Source organism: Panulirus ornatus, chromosome 27 (genome assembly GCF_036320965.1).
Source record: "Panulirus ornatus isolate Po-2019 chromosome 27, ASM3632096v1, whole genome shotgun sequence".
In the NCBI taxonomy this organism is placed as follows: Eukaryota; Metazoa; Arthropoda; class Malacostraca; order Decapoda; family Palinuridae; genus Panulirus; species Panulirus ornatus.
The window spans coordinates 20,073,916-20,094,902 of NC_092250.1; the positions used below are offsets into that span (position 1 = coordinate 20,073,916).

Genomic DNA, 20,987 nt, shown 5'->3' on the forward strand with positions numbered 1-20,987 from the left:
TGACATTCTCAACAGCTGCTCAAGGAGAACGTAAACACCATTAACACTTTTTTTTTTTTCAACTGGTTCACTTGTTCGCCACGATAAGTGCGACAAAAGGAAGTATGGGGGATGGGTCGGTCATGTTGTGAGCCGCTCTCGAGGTAGGCCAGGTGAGGCACAACACGAGAGATGTGCTTCCCTACATTCGTTCTGCTGGCCTGGTTCACAGTTGTTCTGTTGTTGTTAATATTTCAACCGTTTTTCTTTCTTCCACAGTTATGTTGTTATTGTTGTTGTTGTTGTTGTTGTTGTTGCATTCCTGTACTGTTAATGTAGTACGTGTGCATGCCTGGAAGGCTCCTGCTGCTGCCCAGGGAGTTCCGCTCCTCCTGCCACGCATTATTGTCTCTCACGTTTGTTGTCACATCTTCTCCAAGTAGAACCACATCATGTGTACACAATGAATCTAAATACCTGATCTACATCGCTGGAGAAGCTCTTAATCTTCCCCTCACATCCTTCTCCTCTCCAGCGGGGAATAATTCCACCTGCGTCCACATTTGCGAGACAGTTTGCCTGGATAGCCAAGATATACATGACGTAACTCACAAAGCTTTTATCCACATATTTATGACGTCAGTTGTACGTGGCTTCACAGACTCCACAACAACGGTAGTCAGTCACAATCATGTACATTACAGACCTTATATGCCGACGCTCGAGGCAAGGTAGGCTGTGGGAATGCATTACAATGACAACACTCACTCTGATATCACTACATACAGTAAGTCAACACACATGTGAGTCACTGAACAATCCTAAGCGATCCACCTTATACCGTCCGTCCGTCCGTCGGCAACGTGTCATAAAAAAGTGCTTATGCAATATGACCCAGAGTTCACCTTCCTCGGCTGCTCACCTGTTTACATTTTGAAAAACAACAAACCGGTTTGGCTGATGGCCCACTCGGGCGGACCTGACCTGCTGAGCGATCACATGGTACCTGCAGGTCTGGCTCATGCTGGACCTGATTGGTACCCCAGCTGAAGGCACATATAAACTCTGGCGATGTTCACATGTGTAGCTCAGTGTGCCACGTACACTACGCCTTTCTAAGGTGGTCACTAGGTTTTATAATCATTTCCAGAACATGGAAACGCGGCGATGGATCACTGGGTGTCACCTCCAGCGTGGAGTCCACCCACCTCCATGAGAACTGCCTGACTTCCTCACCTTCTTGATTTTCTCGTTCTCAATGTTGTTCTCCTCCTCGTCCTCCCAGCTCGGGGCACTCGCCATGTTCTCACGCCATGTTCTCAAACCAGCCAGCGTGTGAATTTTCGCCTTGTGAAGCAGGGCAACCCCAGATGGCTTCGCTACCCAGCGATCCACCTGCTGTATGTATGTATGTATGTATGTATGTATGTATGTATGTATGTATGTATGTATGTGTTTATGTATGGAGTTGGGTATAATGGGTTTGAGGTGGTAATAATGACTGGGTCAACATCCATAGCACAAGACAAGCTGGTTGATCAGCTGGTATTTGGCCTCTTAACCATCAGGGTCAGGAAAGATCTCAAAGGTCATGTTTCCCCCACCCGCCGGACGTCCCTCAACACCAAGTGTTAGAGATAATCTAGAACCACACACACACACACACACACACACACACACACACACGCGCGCGCGTGTCCCACTTCATTATGTACCAAGTGCCTCCTGAGGATGTCCACTTCTCAAGGGGCCCTTCTGGAGAGAGAGAGAGAGAGAGAGAGAGAGAGAGAGAGAGAGAGAGAGAGAGAGAGAGAGAGAGAGAGTCGTACTCCTATACTAGTAACACCGGCACCAACGGCCGGTGACGTGTGTGTGTGTGTGTGTGTGTGTGTGTCTGGTGTTGGCACGTAGCAGCAACAAGCGCTCAATAACGCAGTAACAACATACTTCCCCCACCCGCCTTGCTGCTTTCTTTATCTGTTTATTCATTTCTCGTCATTCATCCTTCACCCAGCGTTGTGTGCACGTGAGCGCTCAGTTTGTCGCCAAGTTCTATCAAGACATCAGAAGCAGAGTGTGTGGGAGAACATGCTCATATATATCCAGAATTATCATATCTCACACCAGCTGTTACGAGCAAAGCATTGCCTTCATCACCTAAGTTGTAAAAGTTCCAAAGATGAACCATCGTTGTGTTAATAATCATGAAGAATAAACGTAATACTAGCGATCACATAATGTTGTTTACTATACATTAAATCACATATTTACCATGGATTACATATTCACCATGGATTACATCACATATTTACCATGGATTACATATTCACCATGGATTACATCACATATTTACCATGGATTTAAAACGAGAGGATAAATCACGAGAGGATGCAGGTATGGATGAAGTCACACGCACGTGCACCTTGTGACACTAGCCAGCCACCAGAAAGCCAGACGGAAGGGCAGTGAGCGAGGAAGGCCTGGCTTACCTAACAACACGCTGGCTGGCCGGACACGGGTGTGTGACCCAGCAGTCTACGTGTTTACCTCATGAGGTCAGGAATGAGGGTCAGCTGGGGTATGTCCCTGATTATGAGGTCAGGAATGAGGGTCACCTGAGGTATGTCCCTGATCATGAGGTCAGGAATGAGGGTCAGCTGGGGTATGTCCCTGAGATCCGAGTTCAAGATGACTGATAAACAAACACACAATATTTTCTGCTGAAATATACGTCAAGCAAAGTGATTCTTAACTCCCTGTAGACCATCACTGTAGGAGTTGTGTGCCAGTTACAACCCGGATGAAACAACAACAAGAGATGAAAATTTAAGTTTGCTGCTTCCGTGAATATATCCTTACACGATGAATGTCCAGTCCAACAGTTATGGTGAGGGCTGCTCATGTATATACCCAGCCAGTCAACCAACTGACAGGGATATATCACCGTCGAGATAACATAATGGAAGGCCTTGGTCTAACTCTCAACGACTTACGATGAAGAATTGGGTGGGTACTGTCAAGCCAGTCTCGCCTCCCACTGTGCTATATAATGGGACTTACGTGTATATGGCGCCAAAACCGTGAGATCATATCCATCTGGTGCCGCTCACCGCTAACTCTCAACTGATGTGTTTAGAGTGCACATCCTACGGTCTGTCAGTTATTTCGTACTACGGCTAGTTCACTCACTACCAGTTCACTAACTACATACCCAATACGTTATTTACTTCACGAGGCAATTCGTTATCAAAACTGTTATTTACTTATAAAAGTTGTAGAACTGCAGGACACGACAGGTCGAAATGAGAGAACCACTGAATATTGACTTCCTCCGTTTTCTTCAGTGATCAAGTAAGGGCTGAGCTTGACTGATGATGTTCAGGGATCAAGGAGACTCAAGGCACCCTGACGATGTCCAAAGTTCAGAGGGATGTATCTACCTGACGAAACCCTGGGGCTCAAAGGGCAGCGTCTACATAATGATCCTCAGGGCTCAGATGATGGCTGCGTCTACCTAACGATCCTCAAGGATCAAGTGAGGACTGCTTCTACTTGATGATGTTCAAGAACCAAGTGAAGGCTGCTTCTACTTGATAATGTTCAGGGATCAAGTGAGGACTGAGTCTGTATGACGACACTCAGGGATTAAGTGAGGTGCTCAATGCCCAAGTGTTGTAGGGTGTGTCTGACTACGACTGCTGCTCATGCCTAAGTAAGAGCAGTCCACGAGGGTGCTCAGTGCCCACGTGAGAACACTGCATGCACCAGGTGCTCAGTGACTGACGCCTTTGATCATCTGCTGATGTTTGGTACACATGGAAGGACCGTGATCATTACCTTCTTGTAATTACTTACTATCGCCGTCCGGGGATGCTGACGAGATATACACACGTGTACCCGTCAGGACTTTCTGGACCGCCATACATTATAAAATCTTAAATATTGTCAACATTTACATATCCACTACTTTACCCCACTCCTTTTAGACCTTTCTCTGGAGAAGATGGTTCTCTCTGCAGTATGATGTGTCATGTGTGGGAGTTAAGCAGCCAAATTAGCGTGTTGTGGTCTACATCCTTTATGCCCGAGAAAAACATCATGGAAATGATGGTAATGTACCACCGTGCAAGATGCTTCATGTGGGGGAATGGCAGGACCTGGTTGCAAATCTAGGTAAGTACAAATATATATATATATATATATATATATATATATATATATATATATATATATATATATATATATATATATATATATATATCCCTGGGGATAGGGGAGAAAGAATACTTCCCACGAATTCCCTGCGTGTCGTAGAAGGCGACTAAAAGGGGAGGGAGCGGGGGGCTGGAAATCCTCCCCTCTCGTTTTTTTTTTAATTTTCCAAAAGAAGGAACAGAGAATTGGGCCAGGTGAGGGTATTCCCTCAAAGGCCCAGTCCACTGTTCTTAACGCTACCTCGCTAATGCGGGAAATGGCGAATAGTTTGTAAGAAAGAAAGAATATATATATATATATATATATATATATATATATATATATATATATATATATATATATATATATATATATATATATATATATATTCCATGCAAGGAATATATTTTCATATCAAGAAAGTCTGATATTTATATTATGAGAGGTATTATGCTTTTATGAAAGTGGATTACTACATTATCGCACGCAATTCATATCTGTTAAAAGAAAAAGTTATCACTGCCCTTTGTAATTTCTTATATCAAAGTACCGCTATAACTAGACTATGAAGGTCTTAATTTTCAAATCGAATCATAAATGAAAACGATTCATATAGCAAACATTAATTCGAGTCACCACATCATATATGATCGTGCATCAACAAGTTCCAACATGAACACAAATCTTTATGATTGCCATTACTATTCATTATTAACATTAATTACATTATCATTTGTGATCGTGAAGTAAGAGACCGACATATGATTATCCCAGACGTGCCATATAATGTTCTGCTTAGCCTCGTTCACATCAGCTCTAAAAACATTAGAACTAAACACAGTCGCTGATAATTACTGCCTTCTAACTTGCCACCACTTACCAATGTTTAGGACTTCCTGAGGCTCTGGTTATATTGTAATTACGTTGTCAACACAGACTCCGCTCTCACATTACGTACAAACATAACACCAAGGCGGAAAGAGATCCCCCTGTAGACATAAGCACCCAGTCATGCTTGCACACTGATTTTGCGCCCAGTCAGCCTTGTCCCTGATAACGATGTGGACGCAGGAGGCCTGCTACTTCATGCTTGACGAGCGTATAATGTTGCCTAATGTGTCGCTGTTCACTCCAATATTCTATTCTAATTAAGAACTAACCCTGATTCTTCCTACACGAAAGTTCATGGTAAAGGTCCAATTTCGAGGCGTGCCCTTACTGTTGATAATCACGTGATTACAAGAGAATGAGAATAAAATGCGTATCTCAGCGACCATCAGATAAACTTGGGAGAAGCGTGTGCAACAAAATCAAGATAAAATGGATGAAACACGTGAAAAGAATCATCATAAAGGAATCACTTCAATTCTAAGTCTAATCAAATAATGATGCACTTCATTCTTACCTCTTGTAGTGGGAGAGTAAGTCCGATATATTTGGATAAAAACCATCGACCCAACATAAGTTCTCAAAGCTTTGCCTGTCGCCTTAGTTCCACAAATATTTCATAGCCTCATTATTCTTGACAAATATATGATAGTGAAATATAAACGCAAATTCTAATTTCTTGGTCAGAGAAAATGAATTCTTGTTAGCTCATAATTCATTACTTCAAAACTGCAGATACAACAAAAAAACAAACAGAAATAACGTGTACGTGTTCTTTTAAAGCCCACAGGTAACAACTAGAGATGAGAGCATTTATACATTCATTTAAATTATGTAAATAAACATTGGAAGCGGAGAGCCAGGATCCAGCGATAAAACCACGAAATTTATAGCATGTCTTTTAATTTGCGACGAAATAATAACGTTTAGAATAAGGTTGGTTAACTTTGTTGTTTTTCTTAAGTATTTAATTTGTCTCGTTAAACTTTACATTTCCCATGGCCTTGACAGCCTGTGCCACTTCTGATGTGTTTAATCATCGTCGTGTACACGAGAAGTACAGATTTCATCGCCGAGTTTTGTTTCGTGCGAATATCGATGAGTCCATACAAAGATTCATGAGAAAGCTTGAGTTGATGTTGAACGAAGACAACGGTTAAGGATGTTTCTTACTTGACGAAATGTTGATTGTGAGATGACCTGAACCCGAGTTCGCTACATCAGGTAACATTTTTGTAATTTCGCAGTGGGAAGCAGGACAGGTGTGGAGAATGGTGATGTTGAAGAAAGAGGAAGATGAGAAAATGGGACAGAAGCGAAGAGGGAACAATGAAATAGCGGATCGCCAATTTAATAAAAAGTTGAGAGTAATAAGAGAATGGTAACGGTGACCTCTGAAGCCTAGCTAACTGTTGTGTTTAGCTGACTCGGTCCCCAGAAGCTACCCATGTTGACATGGTAAATGCAGGGGTACCATGGTCTGTTTGGGGGCACACATACACACACACTTTCTCAAACCAAATTACATAGCAACATTATCACCTCAGTATTGGTAGAAAGGGATAAAGCTCAGGGAACATAATATCATGAAACTGATTATTTAATTACGATCAACCTAATATGCTCAGACAAATCTGTCAGCACCATCTCACAATGGTTACCTGTGTGAATTTAGAATTATTCGACATGATAAGTTGTTTGAGCTATAGCATTAGAGTTGACACTGGTTTTTTTTTTAGACATTTAACAATGATTACTCTATATAAAATGATTCATAACAAGATTGCCAATACTAACAGTGCATCAGTACATTTCTGCCTTATTATTAACATATTTCTTTGGTTCAAGAACAGCTTATTCATGGTAATTTACAAGTTAGCTTTGCCAGCTAACGTTTCATATCTGTGACTCAAGATGTTAAACGAGGATGAGCGTGAAATAATCGCAGCTGTGTGGAAGGGAGGTAGCCAGGAGAGGTCAAAATCGCATCTGTCCACAGTTACAGCAGAACATGCCTAGGGCAGGTGAGCCACGGAGTTAACTCCGGTTACCGAACTATTACTTTCAATTTTTGGTATTTTCTCAGAAAATAAGATTTCCTTTAAAAACTCATTATAAGAAGTATTTTTCACGCTGAATATAAATTGGGTGTTAACGTTTAGCCCTCTTAATGACACCTAATTCACCTGTTAAATGAAGTCGTTTTAAATATTTTTTGTTTTTTTGCAGCGTATTTTTTGAGTATGTATTGGTGACTGAGAGCATTATGATATGTTTTCCAAGATTAATTCAAGTATAGAAGTGTTTGAATATCTTATCTTTCAATTTTGAAACAAAAAGTTTTTAGAGCCCAAAAATACCCTGAACTATTACCTTCAATTTTTTGTATTTTTCTCAGAAAAAAATAGATTTCCTTTAAAAACTCATTATAAGAAGTATTTTTCATGCTGAATACAAAATCTGATGTTAAAATAACGTTTAGCATGGGAAGTTAGTCAGTTGTTTACTGATGATACACACTGGTGGCAGATTCGAGTGAGAAACTGCAAAAGTTGGTGACTGACTTTGAAAGAGCACGTTAAAGGAGAAAATTGAGAATGAGTGTGACTAAAATCAGTTTGTTAGTTTCAGCAGGGTTGAGGGACAGGTCTTTTGAGGTGTGAGTTTTTGAATGGAGAAAAAGTGAAGAAAGTGAAGTGCTTTAGATATCTGGGAGAGGACATGACAGCAAATGGAACCATGGAAGCTGAAGTGAGTCATGGGGTGGGGAAGGGGGTGAAGGTTCTGACAGTGCTGAAGAATGTGTGAATAGAGCGTTATCTGGGAAGGCAAAATTGGGTGTTTGAAGAAATATTAGTTCCAACAATATTATATGGATATGAGGCATGGGCTGTAGGTAAGGCTGTGCAGAAGAGAGTGGATGTGTTGAAAATGGAATGTTTGAGGACAATATATGGTGTGGGGTGGTTGGATCGAGTAAGTAATGAAAGGGTAGGATAGATGTGTGGTAATAAAAAGAATGTGGTAGAGAGCATATTAAGGGGTGCTGAAATGGTATGGACATATGGAGAAAATGAGTGAAGAAAGGTTGACAAAGAGGATACATATGCTAGAAGTGAAGGGATCAAGGTGAATGGGAGAACAGATTAGAGATAGAAGGATGGAGTGAAATTCATTTTGACTGATCGGGGCATGAACATAACAGGAGGGTGAAATACGGGCATGTAATAGAATGAATTGGAGCGATGCAGTAGAGTGGGGTTGACGTGCTGTCAACGAACTAAAGCAGGACATGTGAAGCGTCCGGGGTAAACCATGGAAAGTTCTCTGGAGCCTGGTTGTGGATGGGGAACTGTGTTTTCCGTGCAATAAACATGACAGCTAAAAAACGAATGTGAACGGATGTGGTCTTTCTTCGTCTGTTCTTGGCGCTGCTTTGCTAACGCGACCATCAAGTATATATATATATATATATATATATATATATATATATATATATATATATATATATATATATATATATATATATATATAATATCCAGCATCCTCTGTTAAATTAATACATTACCCCCGCGGAAAGGTATTGCTAACTGTGGACCATCGACTATCTTAGACCTTCAATTTAGTTTTATCCATACTTTGGTATGATCATCTAGCCAGGGTTAATATATCTATAAATAGATTTTGCTGGGATGAAGATTTTGTGAGAGATATCTTAATATAATGCAGCAAGTCGAGGGTCGAGGCGCCGGGAGGTAAACAGTCGACCGTCATTGGAAAACATTGAGGATGGCTCGAGGAACAAGTGCTGGCTTTGACCGTCATATTACAATATTTTCTCCGGAGGGAAGACTTTATCAAGTTGGTAAGTTGATGGAAATTTGAAGATTTATGTACAGTATAACCATATTTTGATTAGACAGTTAGTTTTGGTGAATTTTGTGCATGAGTTTATCCACTTGTCAGTGGCCCTACAATAACGAGTGGCTAGTTAGTTTGGATATCAAAAATAGATGTTGCTGATTTTTACCTTCTATTATAAGCATACTTTAACGTAAGGGTGCATCTAGATTACTTAGCAACGAAAACAATCGTACCGTTGAATATACGTCATAGAAAGAAGTCTGATGCATCTTTAACTATGAGACATTGATTTATTTAGGTTTAGTATATGGAAATATATTGGCACACAAAAGAACCTAGCTATGTAATCTATCTAAATTTAGTTATCTGTAACTCTTATATGACCTTATATGTTAATGACTGTTATAATGATAGAGGCTATGTGAGTATTTGTATGATAAAAGGAAATGTTTTCTAGAGCCTGGTGTTCATTTATTGTGATGAACACAGCATAATTATGCCTGCAGGACACATGTTTATATGTACGTGTGAACATGTCTCTGGGTGTTAGGTGTTAGTGTTATTTCATTTTAATTATGTAACTCCAGGAACCTTTACATGGACTCCCTTCAGCTTCAAGGCTTTGCTTCATTGAATAGCAAGGAAATAAAGGTTTCCTTTGGAGGGAGAAGTTACTCAATAAAAATGTGTTCATTTTTGTCCATACACCTTTGCCAAAGGAGATTTTAACTTGCTATTTTCATGTGTAGGAAGAGCATGGCAACACTTAGAATCTAATTGATTTTAGATTGTGTTTTACCTAAAGAGAAAATTATACATTGTATTTAAAGGTCATGAGATGATTATATTCTGCCGACCACTGTGATCTTAGATGTATGTAGAAATTACAAATCACTTGCAGACTGTTGATAATCGTATGTGATGATGCATGAAAAGACAAATTGTAATATTCGTATCCATTCCTAGAACCTCCTTTATGGGATTCCAGTAGTTCTGAGGCTGTGATTCACACACGAGCTGAGAATTGATGGATTCTGTTGGAGCAAGAAAGTTTCTTGTTGAGACTGTATCCTTTCTGTTTGTTGACAATAATACACCTGCCCACAAGGATGTGGTAGAGATGTTATTCTTGTATTTAAGAAAGGTTAAAAGGAAATCATGCCAAATTACAGGCTAATCTCATAAATGATTATGTTTGTAAAACTCTGAAAAAGACAGGATATCTGTTAGCATTCCTGTCCGTGATGCATTCACAGGCCACCTAGGGTTGGGTGCAAAGGTTTGAATCCTGGTTCCTGCAGTCGGTCTACGTCAGACTAGCAGTTCATCCACCCCTAGAGCTTGATTGATAAGTACCTGGTTCAGGCTAAGGTACATATATATATATATATATATATATATATATATATATATATATATATATATTTTTTTTTTTTTTCATACTATTTGCCATTTCCTGCGTTAGCGAGGTAGCGTTAAGAACAGAGAACTAGGCCTTAGAGGGAATATCCTCACCTGACCCCCTTCTCTGTTCCTTCTTTTGGAAAATTAAAAAAAAAAACGAGAGGGGAGGATTTCCAGCCACCCGCTCCCTCCCCTTTTAGTCGCCTTCTACGACACGCAGGGAATACGTGGGAAGTATTCTTTCTCCCCTATCCCCAGGGATATATATATATATATATATATATATATATATATATATATATATATATATATATATATATATATATATATTATTATTATTATTATTATTATTATTATTATTATTTTGCTTTGTCGCTGTCTGCCGCTTTTTCGAGGTAGCGCAAGGAAACAGACTAAATAATGGCCCAACCCACCCACATACACATGTATATACATACATGTCCACACACGCAAATATACATACCTATACATCTCAATGTACACATATATATACACACACAGACATATACATATATACACATGTACATAATTCATACTTTCTGCCTTTATTTATTCCCATCGCCACCTCGCCACACATGGAATAACAACCCCCTCCCCCCTTGTGTGCGAGGTAACGCTAGGAAAAGACAACAAAGGCCCCATTCGTTCACACTCAGTCTCTAGCTGTCATGTAATAATGCACCGAAACCACAGCTCCCTTTCCACATCCAGGCCCCACAGAACTTTCCATGGTTTACCCCAGATGCTTCACATGCCCTGGTTCAATCCATTGACAGCACGTCGACCCTGGTATACCACATTGTTCCAATTCACTCTATTCCTTGCACGCCTTTCACCCTCCTGCATGTTCAGGCCCTGATCACTCAAAATCTTTTTCACTCCATCTTTCCACCTCCAATATGGTCTCCCACTTCTCCTCGTTCCCTCCACCTCTGACACATATATCCTCTTGGTCAATCTTTCCTCACTCATTCTCTCCATGTGACCAAACCATTTCAAAACACCCTCTTCTGCTCTCTGAACCACACTCTTTTTATTTCCACACATCTCTCTTACCCTTACATTACTTACTCGATCAAACCACCTCACACCACATATTGTCCTCAAATATTTCATTTCCAGCACATCCACCCTCCTACGCACAACTCTATCCATAGCCCACGCCTCGCAGCCATACAACATTGTTGGAACCACTATTCCTTCAAACATACCCATTTTTGCTTTCCGAGATAATGTTCTCGACTTCCAAACATTCTTCAAGGCTCCCAGAATTTTCGCCCCCTTTGTTATCTGCCAATACTTTAATTTTTTTCAGTAATTGAGAGTATTGTGAACAGATGGATACTTTGTTTAAACAAATTGCTCGATTTGTTACAGCTTTCATACTTTGACCTCATCACTTAACCCAGACTGTTTTTCAGTTACATGGTAGTTTCACTCACTTAAGAATCATGATTACTACAGTTTTTGATGGATTATGAATAATTTTGGAGAATATGAAGTTTTTTCTTTCCTGGAGTAGGAAGGATCTCTAAATTTTTATTTAGATATCATATATCTGTTTAAGTAGGTAGAATGTATTTGTTGTCATACATTTCTCTGGGGTTTATATTTTTCAGAGTATGCATTTAAGGCAATCAACCAAGGAGGTCTAACATCAGTGGCATGTAAGGGGGAAGATACAGCAGTTTGTGTCACGCAGAAGAAAGTTCCAGTGAGTGCTGCATTATACTGAGTATTATTTTATATAATGTACCATAGTAATTTCTTTTGTGTTTTCTATCGATTACAGTGACCCATGTTATATGAATATTGTTGACAGAAAATATTTTGAGTTTATACTTTTTAACTAAAGATTGTGAAAAAATTGAAGAATGATTTAGATTTTGTTTCACAAGTAGCAGAAGTGTGTGATGGAAATGCCATATGATGATGGGAAGAGACAAGGGATCATCTATGGTTTGGTTCTTTCAATGCAGTATCATTAGATTAGTGAAGGTTTTATCAAAACAAGAACTTTAGAATATGTGAAAGGTATGTTAGACACTATTACAATGGGGACTTTAGGAGAAATTTTAGAGTGGTTAAATTGTAGAGTGCAGCAAATGTTTTCTAAGATGAGAATAGGAAGGAGGGAGATTACTACCCATGCATATCCTGCATGTCTGAGAAGGTAATGAAGAGTGATGAGACTGAGGAGCTATTATTTCTGTCTTCTTTTATAGTAACTTTATAAAAGTAGGTACAGAAGTAGCCAGTTGAGGATATCTTTCTCAAAGGCTCAGTCATTTGTTCCTGATGATATGTCTTTTAAGTGGGAGAAGTTTATAGGAGATGCTAACAAAAATTGAAGGAATTTGAACTAAAAGTACCATAAAAAATCAGTACATTGAATTAGTTGACTGATGATAGATATAATTGAAAAGTTGAAGTATTTGGTTAATACACATACTGTGAAGTAACAGTGAATTACAAATTGAATTTCACTGTTTAATAGGGAGCATACTGCAAGAGGTCTGAGGGCAATAGATAAAGAAAAAAAATAAAGTTTGCTTGAACAAGTTCCATCATCTGTTTTCATTTTTTAGGCTTGATATGAGGGTTGGTAGAGATTCCTGCATATTGCTGACTGTATTACTAAGTGTTGTAACAGAACAGAACTTCAATAGGAAATTACCCAGTTTGCTGTATCAGTACCAACTATTTACAGGTTCATTGATGTTTAGATCTCAGCTATGTTAATTTATATGTTAGTTTGAAAGAGAAAAGGGTAGCCTAATGAAGAAAAGGCATTTCAAACAGAATGAATTCAGTATAAAGAAAAAGCACTTCATTATTTGCAGACGTTGCTCAACACCAGAGAGAAGCACAAGCAGTTGTATTACTGTCAGCCATCGTTATAAGCATAGACATATTCAACAAGATTATTGAAAGTTAGCGACAAAAAGAAATATCTTTTCTTAAAGAAATTCTTGACAGCATTATGCAAGTCTAAAAGTAAGGGGATTTAAGAACAGAAGCCATTTTTCATTCACTAAAGGTGTTTGGTGAATAAAAGGGAGTTGACTTGGAGTTACAGTGTCCGCAAAAAACCTTGTCTGCCTCTCCATACATTTCAAAGATATCACATTTACATTTTAGTACTTAGTCGTCATCTCTTGGGCCTTGATTTACCACCTGCAGATGTTTAGGCATGAAATTGGTAAAATTTCTAAAGTATTCTAGGTCCATAGGGTCTTGATCACATAAATGAAGCAAGGGACTGACGAGGTGTTGCAGGAAGCAGCTGCCTGGTCATGTGTTTTGAGCACCAAGTTTATCAAGAATTCTCGTGTGTACCTGCATTTTCTTGCTTCCAAACAATAATTTGGTGCTTTCTTCTAAGAGAAGTAAGAGGCAACCATCTTGAAGCAGGTGTAGGAAATACAGTGTGTTAAAAGCAAGGAAGTTTATTGTACACAAAAAGAATTAGTTGATTAGTCATCAGTGGTATTCAAAGCTAGTCCAATTTTTTGTTGTATTATCATAAAAAAACTTGTGGTTTGATGCCGTTAGATTTAGTAGGCATATTAAAGAACAGAAGCCTACTTATCATGTCTATGGTGAGTAACAACTGTAAACACAGTGTAGTTGTCTAAGAGAAGATGAAGAATCATAATTCAAGCCAATAATTCATTTACATATTTAATATCATGATCTTATCTGTAATGAACTATTAAGTCTAACAGATGAGAACTTGTGAAATGAAGAATGGGCAAAATTTATGAAATTCTAATTCAAAGGAGTTAAAGCATGTGAAAATTTGAATCATAACAAGCTTAGTGGAAAAAATTGGAGCGTGTGGCTGTTTCTGAATTCTGTACCAAAGGATTTAAAGATTTGGAAAATTTATAAATTCCAGCCAAAAAAGAAAGAATTTTATTGTGAAGGAAGCTTAATTTCTTAGCTTAATTGCTAGATGTTTCATGTTTCCATGTCTTATGGCAACAATCTTAAAGTTTCTGAGGCAGCAGCAGCCACTAGACTCTTAACTCAGCACACCAGTGTTATTGCATTTGACAAGTTGTTTACAGCTATTGGAGTATCTCTTCTATTTTTAGTTAAGAATAGTTATGAGCAATTCTGGGATATCCAGTAAATAAAGATGAATGTGACCACAGATTTTGCCTTCCTTCCATAGTTGCAAGATTGATTGATTTACTCATTATTTTGTTGACCGTAGTCAGTGATGTTTTAGTTAACATACTGACAAGCATTAACGTAATTGGTGTTCCTCTTTTATATTTAAGAATTTGTGGTAAGCTTTGTTAATATTACATAGGATCTAAAGTCTATTTGTTTTTGAAACTGAAAATGTGTTGATAGTAAGAAAAGCTTGAATACAGTAGAAACAGTACTTTGGTTAAGTACTTTTGGGTAAAAATATTTACTTTTAGTTTACTGGTAATATTTTGATGTGTAGGAAATATGGTCTGTCAGTTCCTGGTGGTGTAGCAGTCTACTGAGTGGCTCTCCTTTCAGCCATATAATAGTTTTGTATTAAAGCAGGTTTTCTTTGAATACTAGTGTAAAGTCATTGTTTCCTACATTATTTTTGCTTGTTTTGACTTTTTTTTATAGGTTTTTGTGTTTTAGGAATCAGGTAGACAAAAATATGTATTTCAAGTAAAATGCTTGAGCCTCATCACTGATTTTTCAGAATTTTAAACATATGTTCAGCATAACATACTTAGCCAGTTAATGATTTAAGGATAATAGCAAATCTTAAACTTATCGCTGTAGGAAAGATTTTGGTTATCCTTCCAGGACAAGCTGCTGGACCCTATTACAGTGACACATGTGCATCAGCTCACCCAGAATGTTGGTTGTGTAATGACTGGCATGCAGCGTAAGTTTTTACTGTCCATATTGCAATAGTTGTTCGAGTGCAAGTCTTTGGCCCTGAATACAGAAGAGTAGAAGAGGTTGGACTTGTTAGAAATTAAATGCCTGAAGATATGTGGTGCAAGCAGGGTTGGTTGTGGAAGGTATGACCGCATACATGGTGGGAAATTTTGTTATGATTGAGAGCTGAAAAGGGTGTGCTGAAATGTTTTAGACATATGGAGTGGATGAATGAAGAGAGACTAATAAAGAGGATGCTTCATATGTGTCAGAAGTGGAAGGAGCAGAGGAGAAAGTTAGACCAAGGAGATGGAAGGAGGGAATGGAACCGGCTCTGAGTCCTCTGAGCTTGAATGTTCAGGAGGATTAGAGGTGCACATGGGATATAGGGAATTTGAATTATTTAGTATACCTGGGATGATATGCTGTCATTGTGCTGATTAGGGGATATGAAATGGTCAGTGGAAACCATGGAGTGGCTGTGGATGCTTGCTCTGGTTTTATTGTTTCTCATGACAGTTAGAGAATAGATGTGAGCAAATGAGGCCATTCTTCATATATTAAAGCACTTCCTCATTAGTATGGGAAAGAAAAACTGTTGTAGTTTCTGCTAGTATTTTTGTTCATCCTTAGGAAAGGAATTGTGGAATTTCAAACTCTTCAGTGCACATGGAAAACTTAGATGCTGCAGAGCTTTTAAATTGAAAGAAGTCTTTTTTTATGTTGATGGTAGTATGTAAGTATTGGAGTGTTTCAAGTGAGTAATGTCACCATGGATGTTCAGAGTTCTCATGAATGTGGCATTACATGACATAAAAGTGAGGTGGGAAGATTGTGGTTTATAACTAGATCATGATTTAATATAATGAAAATTACAAGTTACTGTATTCAAATGATGCATATGTTAGTTGAATAATAAAATGATGTTATTTATGATGTGAAAGGGAAATTGAAAGTAAGAGTGAGCAACACCAAAGTTTATGTTTTTGAAGAGAAATATAATCTGTAGATAAGAGAGAAAAAATAGATCATATAATACTGAAACATTTGTCTTTTAGCTGACAGTAGGTACCAAGTGATGGTAGCCCAGAGTGAAGCTAATAACTTCAAGTACCAGTATGGATATGACATGCCTATTAATGTTCTGTGCAGACGCATAGCAGACATTAACCAAGTGTACACACAGAATGCTGAAATGCGCCCCTTAGGATGCAGTGAGTTATTTGTTACGTCATTCAATAGTATTAGTAGTAGTTTAGGAGACCAGACTGTAACCCTCTTGATATTGAGGTTTTGCCACCTTTGTTTTAACTGATTAAGATAATCTCATAGACTTTATGCATCTAATCATAACATTTTATGCACTTTCCTTACAAATTTCTGTTCGTATGTGACATACTTTGCTCTCATTCGGCTTTTTAATTTATGCATGCTAGCTGGAGTAATCATGTCCATAGTCAGATATTTGCTTCCATTCATTCAGTTCTCTTGAACAATGAAAATGCATCTTTTACAGCTTTTTTAATAAACTTCTTTCTTAATTTCATATTATGTTGTCTGGTTGTTCTCTCCCTACATCTCTCAAAGAACTGTTCACTGTCCACATCATTGATCTGTTTTGAATACTTAAGAATTGTTAGCAACTCACCTCTCACATGTCTCTCTTCCAAGATGGGGCATATTCTGTATTCCATATTCAGTTTTGAGAAAACTCATTTTAATTGCCTGCATATCATGAGCTTTTCTTTTCATACAAACCTTTTATTAGACAGTAGTGTTGGTTTGAAAATATACCAAGATTTGATTATGTTGATACTCATAGAACTGTACAGTATTATAACAGAATTATAATAGCTTTTCAGTTGATTTGGCACTTTGTGAGAAACTTGAAGGAAGTCAGTTTTAGTCCCACCTCTTGAAAGCATGTCATTGTACTTAATATGTGATTTGAACAGTTTTGTTGGTAAATAAGGAATTAGTGTAATGGGTATGTTCAATGCAACAGAATTTTCGAATAGTTTGCCATTTACTTATTAGTCAAAAAGCTCTTAATATAATTTGTGCTTCATTTGAGAAAATTTATCTTTTGTTCTGTTTCAGGCATGATTTTGATTGGATTTGATGATGAATTAGGTCCATGTGTTTACAAGACTGACCCAGCAGGCTACTATTGTGGCAATCGTGCCTGCTCTGCTGGTGTCAAACAGACCGAAGCAAACAGCTTCCTGGAGAAAAAGTTGGTTGATTGTATTGCTTATGTGTAAAGATTAATGCCATATTCATATTTAAGTAATTTTTCCAACTGCAGATGAAAACAACTGAATATACCCAATTAACATTGACAAAATTCACTGAGAGTAGTTAGATTAGATTCACTGAGCGTAGTTTGGTTTTGATGTTTCTTGATTTATTGGCTAGGTTATTGTACAGTAATTTTTTCAAGGAAAGTAGTGATTTTGTGTGCAAACTTTTCTTGACAGTGAATTATGTTACAGGTATAGGAAGAAGACAAATTACACGCATGATGAGACCATCCAGCTGGCTATTACATGCCTCATGACAGTCCTCTCTGCAGACTTTAAGCCAACAGAGGTTGAGGTGGCAGTTGTTTCAAAGGATAATCCTAAGTTTAGGTAAGGACTTCCATCAAGTATTATATCCTTGTTTCATATAATTAATGATCAATTTGTCCCTTTCCCTTCTTAAGATGAAATTAAATATGTACACTATGTATGTTTTATCTGATGGTTACTGTATCTGTATTGGGTATCATTACACATTGAAGATATTTTTACTGAATGTGAGAAGAGTGAGCAGTGGTCTGTTGACTGGGATTATAGCCACATATGAATGATTTTCACTTAATTTGAAACCATGGAGTACTCTATGGGGCTTTGCTGTGTATGATAAAAGGTCTTGTTTTGGTACATTATTCATAACAGCTGCTGTTCACACATTCATGAAGCTACCTGACTAATGTTGATGAGGCTATTATGTATCATAAGAAAATTGAATATTTCTTTATCACTAATATTTGAATTGTCTATTCAGGAAAGTCCATGATTAGTGATATTTCCTCAGAAGCAGTGTGATTTTGGGAAATAAGCTTTTTGTGTTAGGGACCAGCTGTCATAAAGAAGTTCTTACAGTATATCCTTTGAGCGTCTCTCAGAAAGGAGAATTTAATCACTGTACTCAAAACATATTATGTGGTTGCATTATGAATGTTCTTAATTGAGAGACTGTTTAAAGGAAAAAATTAAGACCTTTTATTTGTCAGAAAACTTGGCTAGCTTATTTGCTGAGCTGTCTGTGAGCAGTAGGCTCATTCCTAGCATGCCTGGAGATAATGTATGTGGTTTCTGATGATCATTTGACATGGGGAACCAAATGATAAGTGTTTTAGATTGCTTTGCAGTGTAGTTATTGGAAGCTTTATAAAACTTGTAAATAGTCTTACACTTGTCATAAGCATAGCAAATGAGTACATAACTCATCATTTATTAAGAGCCAGTCATACGCCTTCAAAACTTAGTATCTTATGTGATGCCATTGATACTGTCGTAACTCATATTGTTCACCATAACCAAAGGAACTGAATTTGATTTTATGTGTTGTAAAGCAGCAGTCAATGAAAACTTGCATATTTGAGCAATTCTTTTACTTTTTGAATGCAGACACTATCATCAACATAAATTGACTGTTCTGTCTGATTGATGACTGTCAAAATTCTGTGGAACCTCATGAGGCAAGGAACTGACACTGTTGGCCAAAGCCAACTCCCAAGCAGGCTTTACCTGCTCCAGATATCTCGCAGCAAAAACACGAGCATTGCTGCCTCCTGGCAAGTTTTCTGTATACTTAGTATGTCAACCAAGCAGTCAGGCATCTCATTTGGGAAGCCATTTGCAAAGAGATGTTTTTTCACCGTTGAATAGGTGCTGGACATTATCAAATGCAACAAAAACAGGAAATGTTTGGTCAGCAGTGCAAGAGGTCTCAGCATAAGTATAAGAACTGTGAAAGCTTGACAGAGGAGTAGACCACAGTGCCAGGATTCAAATATAAGTAGGATTACATGACCTTGCTCTTTTACTCCAACACATTTGACTTCCAACTGAAGCCCATGCTTGTCCATCATGTAGAGAATCCATTCACTGAAAGGAGTTCACCTTGTGGCTTTGCAGAATTGTCCCAAAGCTTAGATGACTGGCTGTCATTATCTCTCTTTGTCATCTTAAGTCTTTACTTTCACGGTCTTCCCTTACCTATGCAGGAAGAACTGAGAAAAAAGTTTCATTCTTTTATTGACAGTACCCCAAGGTAGGCAGCCCCCCTCAAAGATTAAATTTGCCAAAGCTGTTTGATGGAGATCTACTGCCTGCCAACACCACTTTAGTACCCTAACCCATGGAAAAGGGTATTATGACCTAGTTCAATTGCTCTTTGTGTAAGAGTTCCTTCATGAGATGCACATTACTTAGTTGGATGAAGATGCTGATGCTGTATGGCAGTTCTAGAAGGATGTTAGCATTTTTATTCCACTTTCATCACCACTTTGCCTCTTTATTCTTTTTCTACCCAGGAACACTGACCAACTTGAAAAATTTTACCATCAGGATCTTACTGTTTAGGAAAGATTTGGCTACTTCAAGTATTTTGGCTTCCATGTAATATTCCAGCATGAATATCACATACATCATAGCCGTTCTGTCTTCAGATGTAGAACATTACCTGCCAGTCTTCTCCCATGTTAATAAAGAAGTGAGCCTTTAATAAAAAAAAAATCCTCAATTTCTCTCTTGTAGAAATTAATACAAGACTGAAGGATTTCCAGCCCCCACTCCTGCCCATCTTAGTTGCCTGGTATTGTAAGATGTCCTGTACAAAAGCTATTCTAAACTTGAATATATCACACAATGAATAAATCCTTTTAACTCCAATATAGATTTTTTTATCACAGTGTTTACAGGATAAATGATGAATCTTTAAAATCGCTTCTGTATATTATACTAATTCTCATTTCAGGACCTTGACAGAACAAGAGATTGACTTCCATCTGAGTGCCATTGCTGAGAGAGACTAGGAAGTTTATATTTCCCCATTCTTCACCATTGCAAAATACTCTTAATTACAGCAACAGCAAATGGATGAACATGATAAGATGATGAGCATGAAGGCATGAACTTTTGGCTTGTATTCCCTGTTTTCATGAAATACTTACTCTAGAAATGAGAATGTATCACAACATACACAAAAAAGTTGGTACATGAATTTGTATTTGAAATTTAGCTAATAAAGTGTTTGATAAATGTGTAATAGTTTTGGAATGCCATACATAATTTCATATTTATCTTTTACTGTATATTGATTCTGAGACAGGAGTAAATATAGAGGAAAAAATGAAAATGTAGTTAAACCCCTTAATTATTGAAGTTATACCTTTTGCCTGGCCCTGTTGATTTTTGAGTGAGAATTTGGTGCTTAGATGGCTGAAAGATACCTGTGCGGTTGGGTGACAGTCCTCTGCTGATAATTATTTGGACTATTTGCTGCTTGATGAATGTCTGGTTATTTTGCCCTGTTGGTTGTCTTATCAACTAACTTATCTTGCATGTTTGTGTGCAAGTAACAGTCAGATGACTGTTGTCAAAGTCTCATAGAGAAAAGTATAAACTGTTGTCACAGTCGTGGATAAGCTGTGCTTCCAGCGCACTGAACATGGCAACTAGAGAAGATGTGAGTGAAAATAA

General features: G+C 38.0%; 1 protein-coding gene across 1 annotated transcript; it reads left to right on the forward strand.

The window, feature by feature from the left end:
* Nucleotides 1–8,657: 8,657 nt before the first annotated feature.
* LOC139757656 (proteasome subunit alpha type-6-like) lies at nt 8,658–20,548 on the forward strand. The gene is made up of 7 exons (XM_071678388.1): nt 8,658–8,926; nt 11,970–12,064; nt 15,157–15,238; nt 16,293–16,448; nt 17,335–17,470; nt 17,730–17,867; nt 20,263–20,548. Exons 1-7 carry the CDS (start codon nt 8,851–8,853, stop codon nt 20,318–20,320), a joined length of 741 nt encoding a protein of 246 aa, XP_071534489.1. The 5' UTR covers nt 8,658–8,850; the 3' UTR covers nt 20,321–20,548.
* Nucleotides 20,549–20,987: the final 439 nt, after the last annotated feature.

Bases quoted from the DNA above. Each gene is read 5' to 3' on its own strand.
- LOC139757656 (XM_071678388.1), top strand. From the start codon at position 8,851: ATGGCTCGAGGAACAAGTGCTGGCTTTGACCGTCATATTACAATATTT. The intron at 8,927-11,969 runs GTAAGTTGATGG...TATATTTTTCAG, and splicing joins GGGAAGACTTTATCAAGTTG to AGTATGCATTTAAGGCAATC. The intron at 12,065-15,156 runs GTGAGTGCTGCA...TTATCCTTCCAG, and splicing joins TCACGCAGAAGAAAGTTCCA to GACAAGCTGCTGGACCCTAT.